The 22,430-nt window shown below is 41.7% G+C and overlaps 2 protein-coding genes across 2 annotated transcripts in view; one reads left to right on the top strand and one right to left on the bottom strand.

Annotated features, from left to right (window-relative positions):
* The window catches only part of RAB37 (RAB37, member RAS oncogene family), a 58,705-nt gene extending 52,728 nt beyond the window's left edge, over positions 1–5,977 (bottom strand). The window contains exon 1 of the mRNA XM_082705077.1: positions 5,650–5,977. Within this exon, the coding sequence (XP_082561203.1) occupies positions 5,650–5,721 (72 nt within the window). The 5' untranslated portion in view covers positions 5,722–5,977. The remainder of the gene's footprint in view (positions 1–5,649) is intronic.
* Positions 5,978–6,112: 135 nt separating this feature from the next.
* CD300E (CD300e molecule) overlaps positions 6,113–22,430 on the top strand; it is a 55,683-nt gene continuing 39,365 nt past the window's right edge. The window contains exon 1 of the mRNA XM_082705048.1: positions 6,113–6,309. The gene's annotated coding sequence lies outside the window, so the exon portion shown is untranslated. The remainder of the gene's footprint in view (positions 6,310–22,430) is intronic.

Genomic DNA, 22,430 nt, shown 5'->3' with positions numbered 1-22,430 from the left:
TCTGAAGAATCTGGGAAACGGACTTTGGGAGGTCGCACCGAGTCACCTTCATTTCCTGCTGAGGTTACCCAAGAGAACCAACCAGCACCACTCCCCAAGCCAGCTGCCTGCCCTGGGATCTGGGCAGGACTCACAGATCAGTCAAAAGAGTCCCAGACGGCCTGAGAGCCTCGGTGACGTAACACACACTTCATTTATTTATCTGAAAGCCTCCAGAGCAAGCAAGAAAGGAAAACAAGCAAATGGAAACATTTGACAGTGGGCAGCTAGGGTTTCCTCGTTTTTTTTTTTTTTTTTTTTTGCTTGTTCCTGAGCTGAGGATGGAAATCTGGCAATCCTGGAGATCATGCTCTCACTCTGGTTTTACATATTTTTCTTTCTTTCTTTTTTTTAAAGATTATATTTATTTATTTAAGAGAGGGAGAGAGAAGGAGAGAGCGCAAGGATGGGGAGAGGCAGAGGGAGAGGGAGAAGCAGACTCCCCACTGACCTGGGCGCCCGGTGTGGGGGTTGATCCTAGGACCTGAAGATGAAGACCTGAGCCAAAGGCAGATACTTAACCATCTGAGCCACCCAGGTGCCCCATATGTTTTCTTCAAAAACAAAACAAACAAACAAACAAACAAAAAAAAACAAAACCCCACAACTGGTTTATTGAGGTATGATGAATTCACTTGAAGGTAAAATCTCTTCACCTATGGAGTACAGGTTTTCCTGTGGAATTAGATTCTTTTACCACAAATTTGTGTTCCATGAACATTGTTTAATTGAAAAAAAAAAAAAGTTCCCAAGGGATAAAGAATGGTAGAGGGAGACCGAGTAGTGGGTATGGCCTTTGCAAGGATGGCTCTATCCTTGGTAAAGTTTTCTGTCAGGGAAGTAAAACACTGCTGAATCCAGAGCTTTCTCCAGGATCAGTGGGCAAAGGCCCAGTGGGAGAGCAAGGTTGGCGGGTGTGTGGAACTCTGGCTCTCTTAGCTATTAACTCTTAATCAGAGGCCATTTCAAATAGGGGTTAGAAGTAACCCTTTCTTCCTGGGTTATCCTTTCTGTATCTCCTTGTATCTTTCTGAGGGCACATGTGAGAGTCTACACAGTATTATAGCAACTTATGTGCATGTCTTATAGTTACAAGCTTACTGAAAGTGGAAACGATTTGTGTGTGTGTGTGTGTGTGTGTTTTCTCTATAATACCCAGCACAATTTCTTAGGCTTTGAGCATGCTCAATACATGTTTGCTGAATAAACAGGTAAGATGGGTGTACCACTTAAAGGTACAGAAATCACAGGATGACCAGTAGACAGAGGAGGTGAAGAAGCAGTGCAAGTCAAGAGGGGGGTACTAGAGATGATCTCTAGCCTTCCTTACTTGGCTAGAAGAGGTGTTAGAGTAGAGTTAGAGGGAATGGAAATCCCCGTAGTACAGAGACCTTGATAATTCAATTTTTTTTCAACAAGGACCAAGCCCTGAATGAATGGATGGACAGGCCACATTTTTTTTGCCCCCTGGTCAGTGGTCTTTCTGAGATGCTACAGAGGAGAGTGACATTTGTTTAGTAATTATTTGTCCCTATTGGAACAATAGTGGCATGTGGGTGTGCATCAGAGTGCTGGTGATGGTGAATTAGGAAGTAAGCTCTTGTACTGAAGTCTCTGTGTCCTGATTCACTAGCATCTGGGGCAAAATTCTGTGCCTCATTTTTCCTAGAGTTTATGGTCTGGTCCTGGCACCGCAAGAATTCAGTCTGTGGGCTGTTCCTGAACTTCCAGGTCACACCATTGCCCTTGATGGCTCTCAAGACTATACTGGTAGCAAGAGAGGTCTATGAGTTCTCTCAGCAAAAGAGAAGCAAGGTTGTTCACATGTTTTAAATTATTTAGTTGCATCAAATATTCAGATTTGTGAGAACAACAGCAGCTCTATTTAAAAACTCCAAGCATGTGATGGATGAACTCAATGTTTCCAAGCAGTTCCCAGCTTCCAGCCCACACTCCAGGGATATGCTAAGAGTTACTCAGGCTCATCTGGGTCACCCTCTAACTCTTGGGACTAGCTAAAGTGCCAATGCCATCCAATCCTGAGGATATTTGTCATACGTTTTTCATATAGGTGCATTTTAATGAGAGGTGTTATTGGGTCCCATGCTTCACCTCCCAGAGAAAGGAATATTCTACTGAGGATATCAGAGTTGGGATATTCACATGGAATTCTTGATGGTGGGTGTGTGAGCTTAATCCCATGGGATTTGCCCGTGAAGAATGGATGCATGTAAGCATGTGTGTCTGTGTATAGAGCTGCTGCTCTTCTCACAAAAATTCATTATTTTAGGTGACACTCAATGTGATACCTATTGACGTTGCCCCGAAGATGGAGATATGCGCCCTAATAACAACCACCATTTATTAAATGCTTTCTATATATGACAAACATATATTTACATCTACATGTTTACATTATATTATCTAACATCTTCCCTCAAAAGACAATAAGCCAGATAATATTATTCTTATTTTATAGATAAGAAAATAAGGCTCATAGATGTCATTCAAAGTTATATCAGGTTCTGTCTGATTCCCAGCCTGGGGTTTCTAACCACCATAGAGCATTAGCTCACCATAGAGCTAAGTTTCATCCTTAGCAAGTTCTTAAAACTAGTCTACATAAAACTCTGGTAGCCCCATCAAAATATTAAATGGTACTCCCTCCTCTATAAATGTAACCTCTGGGGACCAGCAGGGGTAGTGTGTGGAAAGGAGTATGTGGGGGGTTCCTGGGAAGCTGGCAATATTCTCTCTCTTTATTTTGGTAGTGGTTGCACAGAGGTGCTTACTTTGTGATAATAATTAGGGTATGCACTATGGTTTGGGGTTTTCTTGTGTTTGTTATACTTCAATAAAAACTTGATCTAAAAGATCATTCTTCCTAGCAGTGACTGTTGGAGGGGAGTCCTACTTCTCATGGCCAATATGTTCAAGTGAATCAACAATAATTTCTTGGATTCTATTATATAGCAAACTTAAAAATAATACAAATACGTTGACACTCTACCCTTTTACATAAAAGTTCTTAGATGGATCACATTAAAAAGTCATTCACATTTACGCTGAAAATAAATTAAAAAAATTAAAGAAAAAGTCATTCACAATAATAAAATAATATTAAAAGGAGGTGATCAACATTACATGAAAAAGACAATTTTCTATACACATGTTCCTCTGTTGGGCACCACAGAAGGTTTTATTCCAGCTTCTGCTCTCAAGGTGCTCACAACCACACTGAAGAAACCCGGCATTCACTAGCTGGGAGACACTTGTCTTCAATATATCGGAAGTTGTTGAAAGCAGGCTCTTTCTCAATTCGGTAATAAATAAACTCAAAGGAAGTGAAGGTTTTGTGGGCTACATCCTGTATTTCATATGTGGGTCACTGAGGTAGGAAAGACCACCCTTATCAATAATTTGAAAACTTTGACCTGCAAATCTTTAGGTGCCAAAACGAATATCTACATCTTTAAAAGATAGCTTAAACTTGGAGAAACCCAGATATCTAATTACCAGGATGCTTTTGTAACTGATTTGTAATTATATTCCTTTGCTTATATGCACTTTCTACTGGGTCTAGATTCACAACCTCAAAGAACACAGATATTATTCTAGTTCACTTCAAACTGCAACCATTTTAAAACTTCCTGGCTGGAGCAATTGTTATGAATTTTTCTTTTTCTTTATACCTCAGGGATTTAGGGACCTGGAGGGAGAAGTCACACAGACTATTCAAATTTACAAACGCACTTCTCTTAGTACTTGATTTTCCTTCATTTGTGTCAGAATTAGCCAGTGTGACACAAGCCCATGCATTTGAAATTTTATTGTGCATATTTATGTTCTAGGGATCATTTTATTTTTATTTTACTTTATTTTTATTCTTTAAAGATTTTATTTATTTATTTGACACAGAGAGAGAGATCACAAGTAGGCAGAGCAGCAGGCAGAGAGAGAGGGGGAAGCAGGCTCCCTGCAGAGCAGAGAGCCCGATGCGGGGCTCGATCCCAGGACCCTGAGATCATGACCTGAGCTAAAGGCAGAGGCTTAACCCACTGAGCCACCCGGGTGCCCCTAGGGATCGTTTTAAAATACAAATTCAGATTCAGTAGGTCCGGGGTGGGGCCTTTGATTTCACATGTTTAAATAAAGATTTATTTACTTGTTTTAAAGACACACAGAGAGAGGGAGTGTGTGTGTGAGTAGGAGGAGCAGAGGAAGAAATTCTCAGGCAGACTCCGTGCTCAGCGCAGAGCCCAATGTAGGGCTCCATTTCATGACCTTGACATTATGACCTGAACTGAAACTGAAAGTTGGTTACTTAAGTGACTGTGACACCCAGGTGCCCTCACATTTTTACCAAGCTCTCAGGTAATGTCAGTGTTGCTGGCCTGTGGACCACCCTTGTAGAGAGAAAAAAGGTATTAGACTTGGAGTCAGAATTACAGGCTTTTAGTACCAGCTCTGCCATTTACTACCTTGTTTTCTTAGACAAGTCACTTCCCCTCTCTGGACTTTCAGTTCCTCAAATATAAACTGTGTAATGGGGGAGACGGTGAATCGGGTTACTTAAGAGCTTGCATTCATGGAATTGTTATTATTTAAAATTTATTTATTTATTTAAGTAATCTCTTTGCCCAACAAGGGGCTCAAACTCAGGATCCTGAGATCAAGAATCACATGCTTTTCTGACGGAACCAGCCAGGTGCCCCGCATTCATGGAATTTTTAGAGTGATAGTTTGATTTAAATAATCTCCAAGTATAGGACCATGCACAGCTTTTCAGGGGACTAACAGATAAATTGGTATTAGCACAGCAGGATATTTAAGGGCTCAATGAGGAGGGCAACGCAAGGGATGGGGAGCAATCCACGATTTCTTATGGGAGTACAAGGCTCTGATTCTTTTGAAGTGATGGATTTTGGGTTAAAAGAATTGTCTAGACAGAGGTTGCTACTTTTCCCCAACAAGCGCTTCAAGAGGAAACCTACATTATTGAGACTTGAGTTGCATAAGAAATTTGAAAGAGGGAAGCAAGGGATGAGTTAGAGCTTTGAAATAAGCAAACACTTTTGGTAGGCTCTGAGTGAGTCGAGGCTGGAGGGCAGCCTTCCGGAACCAGAAGGCAGTCTAATTTTATAATAGTTTGTTTCTGCTGTAGATCATTTTGATGTCTAATTTCACCCCAGAATTCAGGTCTCTGACCACAACGGCCAAACCTGACAGGGCTGGAGCTTGGGAGGCACGGTTGGGGTGAGAGGGCAAACAGCCTCCCAGAAGGGTCACGGACGGCCAGGGTGCTCAGGCGACACAGGAGTGCAGATGGATGAGAGGCAGGAGGAAGCGAGTGAGAACAGGATACAGGTGATTTAAAAGAATTGAACGGAGCTCCTGATAATCGGAGCCTCTGGCGTCGGCCCCTCCCCCAGTGTTTACGCATATGTGTTTTGAGCCGTAAAGAGGATCAAACAGAAAGCGTTCCAGGCTCACAGATACCGGCTAGTTTCTCTTTAAGTCCCAAAGCCAAGTCGGGGGAGCGGAGAGAACTGTTGACGGCGCCCTCTCCCAGCGTTGGGATGGGGGCAGGGGACTGCAGGAGATTCTTACCTTATGCAGGACGTGCTCATTGAAGTCGCGGCTAGGTCCCCATTGGTAGGAGTCCAGTCTCTGCTGGTCCATGCCCGGCGTGGAGTCCACTGCTTCTTGCCTTCCCAGCGTTCTGCGTCAGCGCTCCCAGAAGCTCGGTCCAGGGTCGGCTGGGTGCGGCAGGCTCGGGTCTAGCCCCGCGGGCCGGGCCGCATCCGGGTTCAGCACTGGACAGCTCCCGCGGCGGTGGCTGCGCGGTACCTAGGACGTGGTCGCGGGTGGGGGTGGGCGGACAGGCGGCCCCTCCCTTCCGCAACCATGGCGTTTCAGCACCAGCTACAGCGATAGTGTCCCTCTCCGCCTGGGACCCGCGTTCTGAGATCCTGTCCGCTCAAAATGCCTGTCTTGTGACTCCAAGGTGCTGGCAGAGACGCAAGATTTCAGTCTCACCGGTGGTGGGTGCGTTTCTGGTTCAGCTACCGGACTTCGGAGGCTCAGCGTCCGGCTGCGTTTCCAGGGCATTGCGGTCCCGGGAGCTCACTCTCCCTGATTCTCAATGAAAGAGCATCCCCGTCATACCGCACCGCTCAACTCTCCTCCCGCGTTTGCAGGGGCGAAGTCCTGCGGCGCTGGTGCAGATTCTCTTTTGGTCCCTGGACAGCTCCCTCCAGTATGTATGAGGTTCATAGATGATGGGGCTTGCAAGTCCTTAAAGTCCTGAATTACTTTGCAACATTCTGCTTAACCGCATCTTCCCAGGGAGAGGGGCTATCCAGGGTGCGCGTGACCCACAAAAGTAGGGAACAATTGGCTCAGGAGAGGCAGAATGACGGTTTGATTAAGAGTACAGGCTCAGAGTTCAAATGTGAGCTCTGAAAATTATTAGTTGTGTAGCCTGGGGCAAGTTACTTAACCTTCCCTAAGTGTCCACAGAATAGAGATAATAATTGTACCTACGCACTGGTGTCGTTCTGAGGATTTACTAAGTTAATTCATGTAAATAGCATGGAAGGATGTCTGGCATGAATTAAGAACACAAAGGATGTTTGCTGTTATGCACTCTGGGCAGGGAGATGGGAAGCTTTGGCTACTTCCTCTAAGCACTAGGGGAGTTCTTCTGCTGGGACTCCCCCTCCCCATTTGCAGTTACACCACTATCTAGAATAGGAGACCATGGGAATGGGAGCTGAGATTTTGGCTTTGGGGGTTATCCTCATATGATGACCCTGATGTTCAGCAGGTAGCTATATCACTAGGTACAAGTCCTATTACCACTGGCCATTGATCAATATGGAGGGGAAGGGCCAGGCCTAAGGTTAAAAGGGTATAGTTTACTTCTGGATTTTAGTTCCGTTTTGGCTAGTGGCCGTAGCTATATCACTTACGTCTTTGGGATTATGTTTTCTTATTTGTAAAATAGGTAGAGGAATGTGTGCCTATCTCACTCGGTTTTTATGAAGAGTAAATGAGAAAATGTACATAAAATATGTCTTTTCTTTTAAACCATAAATTGAAATAAAATAAAATTTTATTTATAATTACCACTGGAATCACTATACTATTGATAGTAAATAGTGATTACATGAACAAAGCCAGTAACCAGTGTGTTTGTGTGTATGAGATTTTCACTAGGCCTACAATTGGGGTTCTTAACCTGAGGTGAATAGATGGACTTTAGGGAATTGTGAACCCATGAAAACATTATGAAAAGTTTCACTTATGAGCATTTTTCTGGGGAGAAGTCCCATAGATTTCATTATGTTCCCAGAGTTACCTATTCTAAAGAACTTAAGGACTAATAGCTTGGAGAAAGTCTTATCATAACTTTCTCCTGGGCTTCCTCATCATCCATGACTGTTGTGGATAAGAAGGTTCCAGAAGCTAATGGTTGCTTTGTCCCAAGCCTCACATTCCTGGGAAGGGTAAGGGTATGGCTCTGAGCTCTGAGGATTCAGAAACACGATTTCATCTGTTGGCTTAAGGACTAGGAAGAGCACATACAATTGAGGATCCAAAATGATATGGAGTCAATGACAGAAGATTTCCCTGAGAAATGATATTTAAGCTGAGATCTGAAGAAAGAGTGGGCATCAGTCAGGGGAAGGGAGTGGTGGTGTGACTCTAAAAAAAGTGATCAGCATGTACAAAAATGTTATGGTATCAAGGAGCTGAAAAAGACCAACCTGACTGGAGTCCAGAGAGGGAGGAGTGAGGGATGGTGGGAGAAGAGTCTAGAGAGGTTGGTAAGGACCGGATCATGTGGGCTGTGTGAAGAGTTTTGGATTCTATTCTAAGAGTCATGAGGAGTCACTGAAAAACTTTAAGTAGGGGAGTTTGGGGTTTAAAGATACTATTCTTGTTGCTGTGTGGGCTAAGAGCCAAGAATAAATGTGCTCATTTTTTCTTATTGATTTACACAGCTCTTTATATATTAAGGACATCAATCCTTTATGTCATAAATATTTCATTATGTTCTATAGATTTTTTAAATTACTAACTTTGTTTATGCTTTTGTTATACTATATTAAAGTTTTTAATTTTTAAGTTTGGACTGATCATAAATAGGAATTGGCCAGGCAGAGGATATCAGAAGGCTTAATGTTGAGCAAGCAAAGAAAGCAAAGGAAAATTGTCACTATATTGTACACCTGAAATTAATATAATACTGTATGTTAACTATACTGGAATTAAAATAAAAAGCTTTGAAAAAGTAAAGGAAAGTAGATATTCTTTAAGGAATATGTCCATTCAGATATAATAGAATGGGGCGCCTGGTTGGCTCAGTGGGTTAAAGCTTCTGCTTCCTGCTCAGGTCATGATCTCAGGGTCCTGGGATTGAGGCCAGCATCGGGCTCTCTGCTCAGTAGGGAGCCTGCTTCCTCCTCTGTCTCTGCCTGCCTCTCTGCCTGCTTGTGATCTCTCTGTCAAATAAATAAATAAAACCTTAAAAAAGATAAGATGTAATAGAATAAAAGATAAATTTTCTTCATTCTAGAGCTGTTTGTGTTCAAATAACTAATATTAATTTAAAATGACGTCTTCTGTGTGATCTCTACTCTTTTAAATTTGCTAAGGTGTGTTTTGTGATCTATCTTTGTGAATGTTGCAGATGAACTTCAGAAGGATGTGTATTTTTTCATTGGCTGGAGTATTCTACAATTATCAAGCAGATCAAGTTGATTGATAGTGCTCTTCATGGAAACTATATCTTTATAATTTTCTCCATGCTAGATCTATCAGTTACTGACAGAGGGTTTTGCAGTCTCCAGCTATAGCTGTGGATTCATCTTTTTCTCCATTTTGTTCTGTTTTTTACTTTGTGTATTTTGACACTGTTTTTAGATGCATACGTTTCTTGGAGAACTGACTCCTTGATCATAATAATATAGTGCCCCCTTTACTGGTGATAATTTTCTTTGTTCTCAAGTCTTCTTTGTTTGAAATTAATATAGCTACTCCAACTGTCTTTTTTTTTTTTTAAGATTTTATTTATTTATTTGACAGACAGAGATCACAAGGAGGCAGAGAGGCAGGCAGAGAGGGGAGAAAGCAGGCTCCCTGCTGAGCAGAGGGCCTGACGCAGAGCTCTATCTCAGGACCCTGAGAACAGGCTGAACCCACTGAGCCACCGGGTCCCCTTACTATCATTTATTATCACCCATCCTTCCTTTCACTTCTTTCCCGCTGTATCTCTCAAACTTTGTCAGATACATGTTTTAAAAATAAACATTTTGTTTTAGAATTATTTTATGTTTCCAGAGGAGTTGCATAAGTAGTACAAAGAATTCTTGTATACCCCACACCCCCTTTCTCCTATTATTAATGTTTTTACATTTGTCACAACTATGAACCAATATTGATACCTTATTATCAACTGAAATCCATACTTTATTTGTATTTCCCTAGTTTTTACCTAATATCTCTATTCTGTTTCAGGACCCAATCCAGGATCTCACATTACATTTAAGTGTTATGTTTCCTGAAGCAACTTAAGGCTATGACAATGTCTCAGACTTTCTTTGTTTTTGATTGTCTTGGTAGTTTTAAGGAGTACTGGTGAGGTATTTTGTTTGGATTTGTCCAATTTTTTTCTCGTGGTTAGACTGAGGTTATGTATTTTTTGAGAGGAAGACCATGGAGGTAAAGTTTCCTTATCAATACATCATATCAAGAGGATGTGTTTGACTTATCACTGATGTTGTTAACCTGGATCACCTCACTGAAGTTGTGTTTATTGAATTTATCTACTGACATTTCCCCCCTCTTTGACATCCTTGAATTGTTTTGCTTTATTTTTTAAGATTTTAATTTATTTTTAATTTTTTAAAAAGATTTTATTTATGTATTTGACAGACAGAGATCACAAGTAGGCAGAGAGGCGGGCAGAGAGAGAAGGAGGGGCAGAAGGCTCCCCGCTGAGCAGAGAGCCGGATGTGGGGCTTGATCCCAGGACCCCGAGATCATGACCCGAGCCGAAGGTAGAGGTTTAGCCCAGTGAGCCTCCCAGGCTCCCTGTATCTTCTGTAATTTTTATAGATTTATTCTAAAGTGTGGACTCTTTCCCAAACCTTCAGTATTTAAATTGCTATCCTTAGACAAACACAGTTTTACTTGCAGGGCCAAATAGCATGTTATGATTGTGTTTCATTTTCAAAGGCTTATATCACCAACCTAAAAAATATTCTTTTTAAAAATAAAAACCCATTGCTAAAAACATACACTGTTTTAATCTGTACATTGCCATTTTATATATCTGTTGTTTTCTCTGAAGTTTCTGATTGCCTTTCTATTTGTTGGGAGAGGAAATGCATACCTTCTTCACTGTATCTTTTATATCTTCCATCTCTTCACTATCCTTCTCCCTTGATAACCATTTAATTCTTTTCTTGAATCTCAGTCACTTCCTGTTCTGACACAGTTTTTTAAAGATTTTATTTATTTATTTATTTATTTATTTATTTATTAAAAGATTTTATTTATTTATTTATTTATTTTACAGAGAGAAATCACAAGTAGATGGAGAGGCAGGCAGAGAGAGAGAGAGAGAGAGAGGGAAGCAGGCTCCCTGCTGAACAGAGAGCCCAATGCGGGGCTTGATCCCAGGACCCTGAGATCATGACCTGAGCCGAAGGCAGCGGCTTAACCCACTGAGCCACCCAGGAGCCCCAAAGATTTTATTTTTAAACCACCTTCAGATTATTTAGATTATTAAATATATTTAGATCTTTAGATCTAAATTTAGATTATTTAGATTGTTAAAGATAAATATCTTTATACCCAATGTGGAACTCAAACTTACAACCCTGAAATAAAAAGTCGCATGCTCTACTGACTGAGCCAGCCAGGCAGCCCTGAACTCTTGTTTTTTGTTTGTTTCATTTTCTTTTTTTATTTAGATAATGATTTTCTTATATTTCCTTCCCCACTGAATTTCTAACTGCTTTTAAAGATTGAATGCTGGGGCTTCCTCACACGCTCAAGTCTTGTTTTCCAAGTTTTTTCCTATACAATCTCATAAACCTCTCTGCTATAGGACTTTATTTTCCTGCTTCAGTCTGAGCTGGTTGCTTTCTGGGCTGCTACACAGCCATAAACTTGATTCAACCTCATTCCTATGTGGGTTCAGTGTTCCATGTGGTCCCTAACTTCCTCTTTCTTCATTTATTCTTACATGAGTTTGGTGCACTTTTCTTGGTTTACTTTTCATGGAAAGTATTTGAGGAAGTTACTTGAGAATGTACTCAAATAACTTAAAAAAAATTTTTTTTTATTCTTAAGTAATCTTTACACCCAACGTGGAGCTCGAACTCACAACCCTGGGTTCAGGTCACATGCTCTACCGACTGAGCCAGCCACGCACCCTCATATAACTTCTTAAAAAAAAGGAGGCATGGGAGGTTGAGTTTCTGCGTCTTTGCATATCTGCAAATGCACCTGTTCTATTCTTACTCAGTTTCATCTGGGTTTGGAATTCACAATGAAGGCGATTTCCTGCAAGCCCGAAGACATTACTGAATTGTCTTCTGTACACTAACAGGAGGTTAGTGTATTGCTGATTGGAAGTGTTGCTAACAGAAGGTCTATTGTCAGACTAATTCTTCAGCTTTGGGAATAAGTTGTATTATTATTTATTTTTCTTTGACAGCTTTTAGGATCTTGTCTTGATCCATGGTTTTCTGAAGTTTTATGTTAATTTATCTAATTGTATACCTTTTTATGTCTATTGTGCTAGGCACTCAGTAGATCCTTTTCGTTTGAAGATGTGTGTCATTTTTCCTATCTGGGAAAGTCTCTTGATTTAACTTTTTTTCTCTCCTTAATTATTATTACTAATAATTTTCTGAAGTTCCCAAGGAGTGAGATGTTGCACTTCTGGATGGTTCCTTTTTTGTGTGTGTGTGTTTATTTATTTATTAAATAGGCTTCATGCCCAGCGTGTGGCTTGAACTCATGACCCTGAGATCAAGAGTCACATGCTCTGAGCCAGCCAGGCGCCCCTGTTCCTTTTGCCCTTTTAAAAAATCTCATATTTTTAATCTCATTGTCCTCTTGTTCTATGAGCTAAAACATTTCCTCAACTTCATCTTTAAGCACATTGCATTTTAAAGTTTTAGCAACATTCCTTTCAATTTTTTTCAATTATTTTTGTTCCCCATTACCATGTTTAAATTGTGATAAAATACACACAATATAAGATTTACCACCTTAACCATTTTTTAAAATTTATTTGACAGAGAGATCACAAGTAGGCAGAGAGGCAGGCAGAGAGAGAGGCGGGAAGCAGGCTCCCCGCTGAGCAGAAAGCCTGATGCGGGGCTTGATCCCAGGACCCTGAGATCATGACCTGAGCCGAAGGCAGAGGCTTAACCCACTGAGCCATCCAGGTGACCCCCACCTTAACCATTTTTAAGTATGTAGTTTGGTAGTGTTAAGTGTGTTCACATTGTTATGGAACCAATCTCCAGAACTCTTTTTATCTTTGAAAGGAAACTGTACACATGAAGCACACTCCAGCCCTGGTTACCACCACTCTACTTTCAGTCTCTGAATTTGACTACTCTAGGTAGCTCATTGGGATGGAATCATAGAGTATTTATCTTTTTTTTTACTGGCCTATTTCCCTTAGCATAGTATCTTCAAGGCTTATCCATGTTGTAGCATATGTCAGAATTTCCTCCCTTTTAGAGGCTGAATAATATTCTATTGTACGTACATGCCACATATTCTTGTTTTCTCTCCAATTTTTTTTTGTTAATCTTTTTTTTAAATTAAGTTTCTAATTTTAATTCCAGTGTAGTTGACATACAGTGTTGTATTAGTTTCAGGTGTACGATATAGTATGTAACATTTATATACATGACTCAGTGTTCATCATGGTAACTGTATTCTTCAATCCCCATCACCTATGCTACCCATCACCTGACCCTCCTCCCCTTGTAACTGTTAGTTGTTCTTTATAGTTCAGAGCATGTTTTTTGGTTTCTCTCTCTCTTTTTCTTCACTTGTTCATTTTGTTTCTTAAATTCCACATAAAGAGAAGTCATATGGTATCTGTCTTTCTCCAATTGACTTATTTTGCTTCGCATTATACTCTCTAGCTCCATCCATGTTGTTACAAATGGCAAGGATTCATTATTTTTTTTTAAAGATTATTTATTTATTTGACAGACAGAGATCACAAGTAGGCAGAGAGGCAGGCAGAGAGAGAGGAGGAAGCAGGCTCCCAGCTGAGTGAAGAGCCCGGATACGGGGCGCGATCCCAGGACCCCGGGATCATGACCCGAGCCAAAGGCAGAGGCTTTAGCCCACTGAGCCACCCAGGTGCCCCAAGGATTCATTATTTTTTAATGGCTAAATAATATTCCATTATAGATGTATATACACACTGCCATATGTATACACACACAGAAACACACACCACTTATTTATCTGTTTGTCTATCGATGGACACTTGGGCTGCTTCCATACTTTGGCTATTGTAAATATTGCTGCAGTAAACATAGTGGTGCATACCATATTTCCCTCACCCACTGATGGACACTTGGGAACCTTCTACCTTTTGGTTATTGTGAATAATGCTGCTATGAACATCAGTGTACAAATATCTCTTTGAGACGCTGTTTTCAATTCTTTTGGGTATATACGAAGAAGTGAAATTACTGAATCATGTGGCAATTCTATTTTTAATTTTTTGAGGAACTACTATGCTTAATTCCTTTTTATACCTTTGTATTATGGATGCCGTATCTTCTCAAATCTTCTTTTTAAACATTTCTCTCTTGTTCCTTAAATTGTCTCTGCTTTGTTAGGTCAATTTTGCTATTTATTTTGGTTTTTCTCTTTCATGTTGCAGAGTTTTAAAAACAGTGCCTAAGGATTCTTGGTTACCTTCATATTTACGAATGAGGCATTAGAATGGCTCTGAGATCTCTGTGTGTGGGCAGGATTGATAGCAGGTTAAACTTTTAGACGATTGGTCATGGAGTTGGTGGTAATCTGAGGGAACCCTAATGTCAGAGTGAACTGAACTCTATCCTAGGAGTACCAGCACCTCTGTGACCACCTTAGTTGTCCCTGTACTAGACCCAACTTAAAAGATTTTTAAAAATTCAATTTAATTAACATATAGTGTATTATTAGTTTCAGAGGTAGAATTTAATGATTCATCAGTTGCATATAAACACCCAGTGCTCATTCCACCAAGTGCCTTCCTTAATGCCCATGCCCCAGATACCAAATCTTCCTACCCAACTCCCCTCCAGCAACACTCAGTTTGCTTTTTCCTATTGTTAAGAATCTCTTATGGTTTGTCTTCCTCACTGTTTTAATCTTGTTTCATTTTTCCTTCCTTTCCGCTATGTTCATCTGTTTTGTTTCTTAAATCCCATATATAAGTGAAATCATAGTATATGTCTTTCTCTGACTAACTTATTTCACTTAGCATAATACCTTCTAGTTCCATTCATGTCGTTGCTAATGGCAAGATTTCATTTTTTGACGGCTGAGTAATAATCCATTACACAACCCGCACGCACCATATCTTTTTTTATCCATTCATCTGTTGGTAGACATCTGGGCTCTTCCCATAGTTTGGCTATTGTGGACATTGCTGTTATAAACACTGGGGTGCATGTGCCCCTTTGAATCACTGTTTGTATTCTTTGGATAAATACATAGTAGCGCAATTTCTTGGTAGTAGGGTAGCTCTATTTTTAAGTTTCTGAGGAACCTCAATGCCGTCTTCCAGAGTGGCTGCAGTGGCTTGCATTCCCACCAACAGTGTAGGAGGGTTCCCCTTTCTCCACATCCTCACCAAACATCTGTTGTTTCTGGAGTTGTTAATTTTAGTCATTCTGACTGGTGTGAGGTGGTATCTCATTGTGGTTTTGATTTGTATTTCCCTGATGCTGAGTGGTGTGGAGCAGCTTTTTTTTTTTTTTTTTAAAGATTTTATTTATTTATTTATTTGACAGAGAGAGATCACAAGTAGGCATAGAGGCAGTCAGAGAGAGAGAGAGAGGAGGAAGCAGGTTCCCTCCTGAGCAGAGAGCCCGATGTGGGGCTCCATCCCAAGACCCTGAGATAAGGCCCAAGCCACAGGCAGAGGCTTAATCTATTGAGCTACCCAGGCGCCCTCTAGACCCAACTTTTAAAAACGAATGTTTATTGAGCATTTACTATGTGCCAGACACTATGCTAAATGTTTTATACATATCACATTTAATCTCAATGGTAATTCTATGAAATTATTATTGTATCCATTTTATAGAAGTGAAAATAGGATTAAAGAATTTTAAGAAACTTACATAGCAGGTTGGAATTTGAACCTAGGAATATGTGACTTCAGGTTCCATACTCTTAACCAATATACTACTTTCATTCTGAAATTTTGAGCAGAACCTCTTGTAGGGATTAGGTGGCAGTTTCATTTGGGATCACTAAGGAAATAATCTGTAAACCACAGTAATGAATATGAAACAAGAAAATGGCTCAGTTCAATGGATTTGAAGGAAATATCCAGAATAAATTCTATGAGGATTTAATGCCACAAAAAATTGTGAAATGAAGGGATGGGATGGGTTTTCTAGCATTAGATCCAGCAAACTTCTCTCTTCTAGCGAAGGGCTTGGCATCTCTCTCATGGCTAAGCTTTGGGCTCCTAATGTGAATGAGAAGTGCACTTCAGGGAAGGTGTAACCTGTAATTCTGGACACCTGCCCTCTCCTCACCCTACAAAGCTTCCTAGGAAGAACAGTGGTGCTGTCTCTCTCTTTGACTCAGGAGAAGATGGTTCCTTCTTTCATTTATTCATTCATTCTTCGCCAGGCACTGTGCTAGATGCTGGGGCAAACAGATAAAAAAGCCACAGTTCCTGTCTCTGAAGAGCTGACAGCCTATTAGGCATGACTAACAGATATATACACCATGACTAACAGATATATACAGCATATATACACGTGGATAAGGACCACGATGGGGTACAAGGGAGACAGACAGTGTGGTGCAGTGGCTTAAAACACTGGAGCCAGCAGACAGGGGTCTGAATTCTAGTTCTGCCATCTTTTGTCTTTGCACCTCAGTATATTAATTCACTTCATTAACCTTCATTTTCCTCCTTCATAGGGTTAATGAGAGGATTAAAAGACATAAGGCATGGGAAGTGCTCATCCCAGTGCCTGGTATATTTGCTTCATATGGGGAGTTATCACTCTGGATAATATGGACTGAGCATGCTCCAAGTCTGGAGAAGGGGGTCACCAGCTCTGCCCACCTGGAGATGAGGAGGAAGGGGGGAGGCAGAGAGGGTTTTACTTAGGAAGGGGCTTCTTGGTACCAAATTTTCTTTCCAGAGAAATGCCCCCATATGGTGTCTTCCCCTGTCCCAGCACCCCAAGGAGTTGCATTGTTGAGAGTTGACAAACAGCTTCCAATAAGGGAGATTCTCTATAAGGCCAAGTGGGCAGCTCTCCACAATAACAGATTATGCAGATTTCTTAACCAATGAAGCCACCCAGTCATCTTATTTATTTTTTAAAGGCTTTATTTATTTGACAGAGAGAGAGAGAGAGAGAGAGAGAGAGAGAGAGTACAAGCAGGGGAAGCAGTAGCCAGGCAGGCAGAGGGAGAGGGAGAAGCAGGCTCCCTGCCCAGCAAGGAGCCCGATGTGGAGCTCGATCTTAGGACCCTGGGATCATGACCTGAGCAAAAGCAACTGTTTAAGATTGTGCAGATTTCTTGCTGCCTTATCTTCTCCTAACTTCTTTATTGGATGCTTTCTGGGAGAGACAAGGGTGAATAATGAGTGAATGAACTTTTATTATGTGCACCATATGCCAGATTCATTTGAATGTATTACCTAATTTAACCTTACCCAGTAATCCTCTGGAGAAGGCTACTCTTCCTCCCATCATACGGATGGTGGGGGCGAGGCTCAGGGACATCAAATCCATCACGGAGATCATGCAGGTGGCAGACAGAGCGGAGGTTCAGTCCCCATCAGTGTGGCCTGAAGTCGATAGACTTCCCACATCCTGCAGTTGCCTTGTTCACGTGGACTCCTCAACCAGGAATTGTGGTTCAGGAAGGGACTGTGGAGATTCACACAGTGTTTTTAGCTCTATAGATGGAAAAACTCCCTGGCATACAGGATTTTTTTTTTATTCTACATTTCAACCTTCTCTGCCACTCTCAGTCAGGGTTGCAGAGAAGAGAAGCAAAAGGGGTCTTCCTCTCCAGACGTACAGAAGTGCCTGGTGCTCTCACCAGATCTGTGCCAATTACTGGTACGTAATGTGAATGCCACAAAGAACAGAGCGATGTTCTAGTGCCTGTCCTACCAGGAGCCGGGGGAAGTAGGACAACCCCCAGGGGTTAGGACTCCATGCACTGGTGGTCCTTGTAATGGTCATTAGTACTGAGCTCTCTCTTGCCTTACACACAAGCCAGCAACTGCTGACCTTGGGACCAACCCAACAATCAGGCAGGCGCCGCCCCTCTACTGGGCTCAAAGGTCTTTGCAGCTCATGTTCTCCTCCTTGTGGACATTTACATTTATCCCTGGCAGGGTCTCAGAAGTTGGCAACTGTGCACTGGAGAACTGCTAAGCTCATAGCCCAGGGAGATGAGCTTCTTTTGCCCAATAGAGAGGGAAGCCCAGACAAAATGAGAAAGTCAATAAAGTTTACTTATACTCTTCTCAGCTGCCCCATTCTGTTCTATCTCCTCTCTGTGTAGCTTAACTTCTTTTTTTTTTTTTTAAGATTTTATTTATTTATTTGACAGAGATCACAAGTAAGCAGAGAGGCAGGCAGAGAGAGAGAGAGGTGGAAGCAGGCTCCCTGCAGAGCAGAGAGCCCGACGTGGGGCTCGATCCCAGAACCCTGGGATCACGACCTGAGCTAAAGGCAGAGGCTTTAACCCACTGAGCCACTCAGGCGCCCCTGTGTAGCTTAACTTCTTTTCCACATGAGAAATGATTTTTTCTATAGTCAGTAGCAGGTGTGTGTGTGTGTGCGTGCGCATCTCTGTGCAGGAGACATCATATTTTTGAGGATCTGTCTTTGCTGGAGTCACACTTGGCCATGGTCTGACTCTGGCCAGCCCTCTTACACCGCCTGCCACCTGCCTGCACGGATCAGTGTAGTCAATTTCACGTATTTTCCAGGAGAAGCAGAAGGTGCTCTGGGTTCCTTTGTGCTAGCTTTTGTGATTTTCTCCTCAAGGCACACAACTCAGTATCAAAACTGGGAAATGAAAATTCAATCCCTCCTTCTAAGAGCTCATAATAGAAGGGTACCAAACCATTTATGTATCTAATAGCCAATTTTTTTTTTAAAAATTGGACCTCAGGGTGCATTGCATTGGGATAATCAAAATAATAGAAGTCTGACACATTCATGACTCATCCACGAATGGTCCTTCCTTCTTTCCTTCCTTCCTCCTTCCTTATTATGTAATAAGAATCTCAAAACAAAAGCTAAGGCCTTGACAATAATCTCCATTTCACCGTATTTCACCTCCCACTCCTCCCATTCCTCCATCTGAGGTTGTGATCGTCCTCATTCCTGGGTCCATTACTCCCATTTTTTTTAGGTTGTTCTGTTGCATTTGCATGCATTTCTAAAAATACATCTTTTATAATTTTTTTCCTCCGGTGCAGAGCTTGAACTCACAAACCTGAGATCAAGACCTGAGCTGAAATGAAGAGTCAGACAGCTAGCCAACTGAGCCACCCAGGCCCTCCACTTTAGTTTAGTTTTTTTAAAATTTAAGATTATATTGCTCAGAATCATCATTATTTTTGTGTGTTGCTGTAGGTTGTTGCTTTGAGTGCTGTGTATGTTTGGTTGAGTAAATAGATGACAATTTAAAAAAAAAATTTGTTCTTCCACTGCTGGAGGCCTGGGCTATTCCTGGTTTTAATCTGTTGTGAAAAGCACTGTTCTACAAAAGACACATATGTCTTTTGTACATGTGCAAACATTTATCTTTATTTCTCCATCTTTGAGGCATTTATTCAAACCCACTGCATGTGCTGCCTTGGTCTTGGTGGAGAGTGTGGCATTCCTCATACCTGGAGAAATCCATATTTTTGATAAGGACACCAACCATGACCATGATCATATCGAGGGTGTGGGGTGCCTGGCTGGCTCAGTTGGTAGATCATGGGAATTTTCATCTTGGGGTGATAGGTTCTAGATATTTCTAAAAATAAAATGATGAAAACAATAAATCAGTTCTTTTTTTTTTTTTTTAGATTTTATTTATTTATTTGACAGAGAGAGATCACAAGTAAGCAGAGAGGCAGGCAGAGAGAGAGAGGAAGAAGCAGGCTCCCTGCTGAGCAGAGAGCCCGATGCAGGACTCGATCCCAGGACCCTGAGATCATGACCTGAGCCGAAGGCAGCGGCTCAACCCACTGAGCCACCCAGGCGCCCAATAAATCAGTTCTTAAAAAAAAAAATCCCCAAACCATGTTGGGGGATAGGGCTATGGGGCTTTCTGCTGGAAAAGGGTGAGACCTATTGAAACAAACCTGGGATTTTGATTCAGACAGTCTTCATCCAAGAGCCACCTGAGCCACTTACCAGGTGTGTGAACTGGACTATTTCTTGACATCTTTAAGTGTCAGTTTTCTCATTAAAAATAAAAAGATCTTATTTATTTGCTTGACAGAGAAATCACAAGTAGACAGAGAGGCAGGCAGAGAGAATGGGGAAAACAGGACCCTGAGATCATGACCCGAGCTGAAGGCAGAGGCTTAACCCACTGAGCCACCCAGGTGCCCCTCAGTTTTCTCCTTTTTAAAATGGGGAGCAATTAGTGCCTCCTCACAGGGTCATGAGGAATAAATGGGTAAAAGGATGCTTAGCATACAGTTGGTGGTCTCTATATGCTCATTTTTACATGCTTCATTTATGTTGTCCCCCCCCATGCTAGCATTACTATACAATACCATATATATGACACATACTGTATTAAATTATTATAATAAAGAATTAAAGCATGCAATTCTCAATTTTAGAGGAATTTAAGTTGTAATTGGAAATGGAGGGTAACACAGAAGAAAAAGGGAAAAATTAGACATCAAAGCATTGCTGTGAGTGTGCCCCCAGAGTCAGCACATCAGGGCTCACACGGTACTAGCACACTCTACTTGCTAGCTTATAACATCAGGCATCGCACCTGATTTGTGGAGTCTCTGTTTCCCTGTGGAGGTTAGTGATGATACTGAGCTCAGAAGCTTTTATGCGGAATAAATGAGATAATCCATAACTCCTTGTGCGGTGCCTGGGCTCACAGTAGGTGCTCAAGAGATGGCAGCTGCTCTTATTAGCCTGGGATATAATGTGAGCTCTTTGCATAGGCTGAGTGTCCACTGAGCCCGGGCACCATGGAGGAGACTCAAACACTGAATTTGGAGGGAAGTGGTCTATGAATGTTTCCCAATAGAGACTTCAGATGGGCTCCTATAGGACTGAGGAGGTCGGGTGCCCTTATCAGAAATATGGATGTCCCCACACTTTCTGAATAAGAATCTCTTGGAGTGACACTTGGGAATTTGCATGACTATAAAGTTTTGTGGGTGACCCTGGCATGAAGACAGATTTTACAAACTACTGGATTAGTGGCTTCTCACATCCATTTCAGCCCTTGTGCTTTGGGAAACCATTCAGAAGGACTTCACTTCCCCCAAGAGAGTTTAGGAGAATTTCCTTGGAGCAGGAGGAGGTTACTGGGTGGAATTATGAGGTGCATCTAGATTTCTTAGGAGAAGAGGGGGTACATAACCCCATATGGCCACACGAGGTCGCTCTAGGGAGCACCTTACAATGGGGTTGACCCCCAGTCCCCTAGCGTCCAGCACTGTGCACTATAAAATGAGTCCTCCTGAAACAGAGTAACAGATGCATATATTTCTACTTAAGAATAAGATATGTAGGAGCGCCTGGGTGGTTCAGTGGGTTAAGCCTCTGCCTTCAGCTCAGGTCATGGTCTCAGGGTCCTAGGATAGAGCCCCGCAGCGGGCTCTCTGATCAGCAGGGAGCCTCTCTGCTTACTTGTGATCTCTGTCAAATAAATAAATAAATCTTTAAAAAAAAAAGAATAAGATATGTATAATTTTTCTTTAGAAAAAAAAGAGAGGAGAGAGTAGGCTGGGCTGGGCAGAGAGGAATCATAGGAGAAGGAAGTTAAAGAGAAAAGGGAAAAAGGAAGGAAAAAAGTAACCTTCAAGGTCATAGTTCAACATGGAAAGTTTTTAATTCAGAGAGGATATTTCTTTATGCTTGGTATTTTATTAGTGGCAACAGATGGAAGGTCTTATTTCATCTACCTGCTGTAAAAATCAGGGATAGACTGAGAGAAAAACACTGATGAAAAAACTCAATGGGGGGGATGTGACAAAGGACAGGGACGTGTGACAGTCAGGTGAGCATCAGCAACCTGACACCTCACAGCCGTATTTGAAGTGAGGTCACAGGCTTTGGCTGTGTCTGAACTAGGGGGAACCTATTTTTATGAGATATTGGAGGAGGGGACTTTGGTCTCACGTTCTTCCCATTTGCAGGAGGTCAATGTTGGTGTTTGAGGTATTTTGTTTAGTCCTATTCTCTACGCCACCACAGTCTGCCCGGAGATCAGGGGCTGTGAGACACACTGAATGAAGTCAGTCTGGAAAAATCCCCAGAGTCTAACTCTGCCTATGTCTGATGTAGAGTCAGTCTTCACATGACCTCATTGCCTGCCCTCAAGTTTTCCACAGCTCAAGGCATGGAGAAGGGGAGATCCAGACTTGGGGGGAGGGGTCATGAGGATAGAGAGCTGCCCGCTGGATCTCTCAGTTGTCTGGAATTGCTGATTGGTCCACAATTAATGGTTGTGTCTGAAATTATAATTTGAATAGAGCTTTGTTTCTTTTAGAGAGATAGGAGAGAGTCTTGGTAGGAATGGAGGTAGATGGTAGTAGACATAGGAGAAGAGACCATTTTCTTCCCCCTTAGGGAAAGTCTTCAAGAAAGGGTTTGGTTGAGAGGGGCTTATCTGTTGATCTATCATCTCCCTCTGGATAATTTACACCTTGACATTCCATCTACCAATGGAAAGGTAGTGGGAAGAATGGGTGAGAATGTGAGCTTTGAGTCCCATCTGTGTGATTTATGACAATAAAATTAGCCATTTTTATTAGAAATAGTTTCTTACATTGCCCAGTGTGAGCATTTGATGTGATGTTTGGTTGCCTAATGGGGAGTTTCATGCATAAGGCTTACTGTCCAGGAATATCTGCTCCATAAACCCATGTG

The sequence above is a fragment of the Mustela nivalis genome (genome assembly GCF_964662115.1).
Source record: "Mustela nivalis genome assembly, chromosome: 17".
NCBI classification, from domain to species: Eukaryota; Metazoa; Chordata; class Mammalia; order Carnivora; family Mustelidae; genus Mustela; species Mustela nivalis.
This window is presented reverse-complemented; position numbering and strand designations above follow the sequence as displayed.